Source organism: Vigna angularis, chromosome 10 (assembly GCF_016808095.1).
Source record: "Vigna angularis cultivar LongXiaoDou No.4 chromosome 10, ASM1680809v1, whole genome shotgun sequence".
In the NCBI taxonomy this organism is placed as follows: domain Eukaryota; kingdom Viridiplantae; phylum Streptophyta; class Magnoliopsida; order Fabales; family Fabaceae; genus Vigna; species Vigna angularis.
In genome coordinates, this window is record NC_068979.1 from 22,964,636 (window position 1) to 22,968,691 (window position 4,056).

The window sequence follows — 4,056 nt, forward strand, 5'->3', positions numbered from 1 at the left end:
ATTTCTACTAAAATAATTGCTCATAAAAATATTATTATAGGTGATATTAATTGAGCTGCTATAAAATTGTGTTTTGACTTGTAAATATAGTTCCTAACTCTTAATAAATACTTGCTCTTATAACTAGGAGTTATAGATAGGTCACATTTGATTAGCTTAAACTTTTATCTTTTACACAATATTTATAATATCTTTACTTCTTTTAAAATAAAAAGAAAGTGAATAAAAAGTATATCGTCACTTTATTATTTTTTGTCTTTATTTGTATGCATTAAAATTATAAAAAATAAGAAAACCTAGGACATAAGACCGTGTTAGTAATAGAAAACACCACAAGAAAAAAAAATTAAAGAAAAAAACTCAAAAATCAACATATTAAATTGGTATTGACTGAGTAAACAATGTGATAAATTCCAAAAAAAGAAAAAAGTATATGTTGAAGGGATTTGAATGTAATATAGTAAATTCTATAACTGAAAAAAAAGGAAAATGAGAAAAAAAAATGTATTGTAGTCATATAAATTCCATTCATGAATGAAAAAAAAGAAAAAATCAATATAATGTACATGTGTCGAGGTAGTAATCATGAATGATTTCGAGTTTTTCTAATAATATGCTTTCTTAGTATTTTTAGTAGATTAAACAAAATATTAAATATTGTTATCTATATTTTCTTTTCTAAATTTCTTCGTTTTAAAAAAATTGAAAATATTTTCTTTCAGGGTTATACATATAGGGTATTCAACCTCTCAGCCTCCATCCCTCAAGAAGATGATGATACTGAGCTTGAACACCAACCTTTCTCAATTCTAAGTTCCACACTTTTTCTTATCAAAAATAGTTTTCATCGTTCCACACTTTTTCTTATCAAAAATAGTTTTCATCGTTCCCCACTTGCTGGGTTAATAATGGCTGCCTCATCTTTGTCACTGACATTCCATATCAGAAAAACCCACAGCGGGATTTCATCTTTCAATTTTCATCCTCTCATCCAAAAGGGTAGACAATCTTTTAAATCAACCTTCTCATTCTCAACCCTTCATGGTTCTCCCCATTTCAGACCTCCTATTGCAATTACCCCTTTCCCACTGACCCAAATACGAGCTTCTTCTGATAAATGCTTTGACCCTGCTGATGAAGCCGAAAGGTTGCTGCTTTCTGGGGAAAAGCCAGTTAAATTCGCCTTCTGGGTCATATTTTGGGCCTCTTTGTCCCTGGCCTGGTTTGCTGTTTCAAAGGATGCAAATGCTGCTGTTGACTCCATCAAAGCCTCTGGTTTTGGCTTGAAAATTGCCAATTCTTTGAGGAAATTGGGTTGGCCTGATGGGGTTGTCATCTTCACACTTGCCACTCTTCCTGTGCTGGAGCTTCGTGGTGCTATTCCTGTGGGTTACTGGATGCAACTCAACCCCACAACTTTAACAATCTTGTCCATTCTTGGGTTAGTCTTTAAAATTTTTTCATTCTATCGAGCACAATCTTTTATAGTTAATTTTTGTAAGATATTCTTGAAATTCACTGCAATCCATTTATCCTTACGTGGCTCTCTAGGATTTCCCATGGTTAATTTAACTGGTTTGTTGTGACATTCCTTCTTTACTTGGAATAGTTATGTCAGATAATATGACATTGTTTGTTTACTGTTGATGTAATTTAAATTGATTTTTTGTAGTTGGATAAACAATATTTGTGTGATTGATGTAGGAACATGGTCCCTGTGCCATTCATTGTACTCTACCTGAAAAGATTTGCGTCTTTCCTCTCTGCAAGGAGCTCTACTGTGTCACGATTGCTTGATATGCTGTTTGAGAATGCCAAAGAGAAGGCTGGTCCAGTGGAGGAGTTTCAGTGGCTTGGTCTGATGCTATTTGTGGCTGTTCCTTTTCCTGGAACAGGAGCATGGACTGGAGCATTTGTAGCAGCCATTCTTGATATGCCATTTTGGGCTGCTGTGTCTGCTAATTTCTTTGGTGTGGTTTTTGCTGGGCTGCTAGTAAACTTGCTAGTGAACCTTGGCCTGAAGTATGCTATCATTACTGGTATCATTCTTTTCTTTGTTTCCACATTCATGTGGAGCATCCTTAGACATCTCAAAACAAGTTTGAGCACATAAAATTTACGTGAAATGTATGATTCTTCCTTTGTCAACGGGAAAAACCATTGTTAGTTTTGTTATTCGTACTCTTTGTTTTTCATAATAGAGCATCCTAGTTCAGTTATATGTAAAAGTGAAAAAAGCTGAGATTTTGTATATACCCTTTAAAAAATCATGGGCTGACCGACATTTTTTGTTGGAGAACATCTAGGTTTACAATATTTTATTGAGTTAAGTATATTTTTAGTATTTGAAAAGTGCAAAAACCAGAATCCAATATTAAAAACTAAATGTGGATATAAATATTCAGACATCACACATGTGAATAAGTGTCTTTTCACACCTTTCTTCAAATGATCGGTTCAGTGGCTGCAAGAGCACTAAAGAAGAAGGGTGCGAAATTTTTTTCAATAAATTTTTGTACAATTGAATATTTATACAACTTCAAATTTGTAAGCTTAAATTTGTATACTTAAAATTTATATGCGCTTAAATTTGCATCACTAACTTCAAACATATATTAAAATATGATTGAAAATATTTTATGTAGTTATGTGCAATCACAAATAAAAGAGAACACATTTCTTCTAATCCTTATTTCATCTTATTCAAGCAAGAGTTTTTTTATGAAAGACTGTGAATTACAAAACTTGGATCGAGTCATCTATACCAAAATTCCTATATGCCAAAATTCCTATACACCAAGATTCCTACTCACTAAGATTCCTATCCTACACACCAAGATTAGCAACAACATCCTACCTTATTCTTCATTTCTCGTTTCCAATGCTAAACATCACAATGTATTTCCAGTAATGTTTGCTTTCGATAAAATGAGCCTCTGAAAATTTTCCTACTTTGGGATTAGAAACAAATGGAATTATAAATTTCAGCAATTCTTTCCCGCATAAAGAACTGAAAAACAAGTGAAATTTCAACAATAAACCATACTTAATAATTAAAAAAAACATAAGTAATCTTCTCAGCAAAAAAAGAAAAAGAAAAATTAGGATACCAAAGCATGCGAGAAAGATCCTGAAACAGTCACACGGTGGCATGAAATCGGATGAAGATGAAGCTCTCATCGCTGGAACTCTTAATCGTATTCACCGTAGGAAAAGAGACGCAAGTGCGACATAGTAAGAAAATGAAACTTTTGTTGGGTACAAACAAAATCACACATTAGATAAAATTCTTTATATAAACATGAGTTTATATACACATAAGATACCTTCCTTGATAAGAGGTCTTTTATAGTGGTACCAAAAGCAAATCTGTGAAGGCTTAGCCTAAAGCGGACAATATCTTACCAGTATGGAGATCTATGGATATGTGTGTATATTGAACCTATACAACAACTTTTTATCGGGCCAAACCTAAAATAATGTTAGGTTTCGCGAACAAACTCAGTGTGGAGAGGGGGACAAGAAACAAGAAGGAAGAAATACAAGTCATATTACATATAAATAAGTGTCCTTTTATACTTATGATCGATCGATGACTGACACTAATAAAGAAGAAGAAGGACACACAATTTTTTTAATATTGTAAACAGTTAAATAATAAACCACATACTTGATTGGACTTATCCATTTTACACGACTGACTGTGGTCAATTCCTTATATAGTTAAACTCAGATCTCAATAATGTTGTGTCTTCCTAGTGAATCTCCTCCTCTATAAACTTAATAACTGGTATCAGAGCAAGGTTGGCTCAAACAAGTACAATGGTCTTTGTCTTTAAAGTATTCCTTACAAAGAGTTTCTGGTAAGTGTATTCCGCTAAGATGAACGACAGTACGAAAAAGAGATACTCATGGTTGGAAATGCTTTGACTCTAGAAGGGAAGTGTACCAATATGGAAGAGACTTACCTTGGAGATATATCACTATAAAAATCACGTAATATAAGAGGAGTTTATTTGACTAGAGGGAAAGTGTACCAATATGGAAGAGACTCAC

The 4,056-nt window shown here is 33.1% G+C and overlaps 1 protein-coding gene across 1 annotated transcript; it reads left to right on the top strand.

Moving 5' to 3' along the window:
• Window positions 1-738: 738 nt before the first annotated feature.
• LOC108344915 (uncharacterized) lies at window positions 739-2,314 on the top strand. Its single transcript, XM_017583453.2, has 2 exons — window positions 739-1,441; window positions 1,705-2,314. The coding sequence occupies exons 1-2, from the start codon at window positions 909-911 to the stop codon at window positions 2,111-2,113; spliced, it is 942 nt and encodes a 313-aa protein (XP_017438942.1). The 5' UTR covers window positions 739-908; the 3' UTR covers window positions 2,114-2,314.
• Window positions 2,315-4,056: the final 1,742 nt, after the last annotated feature.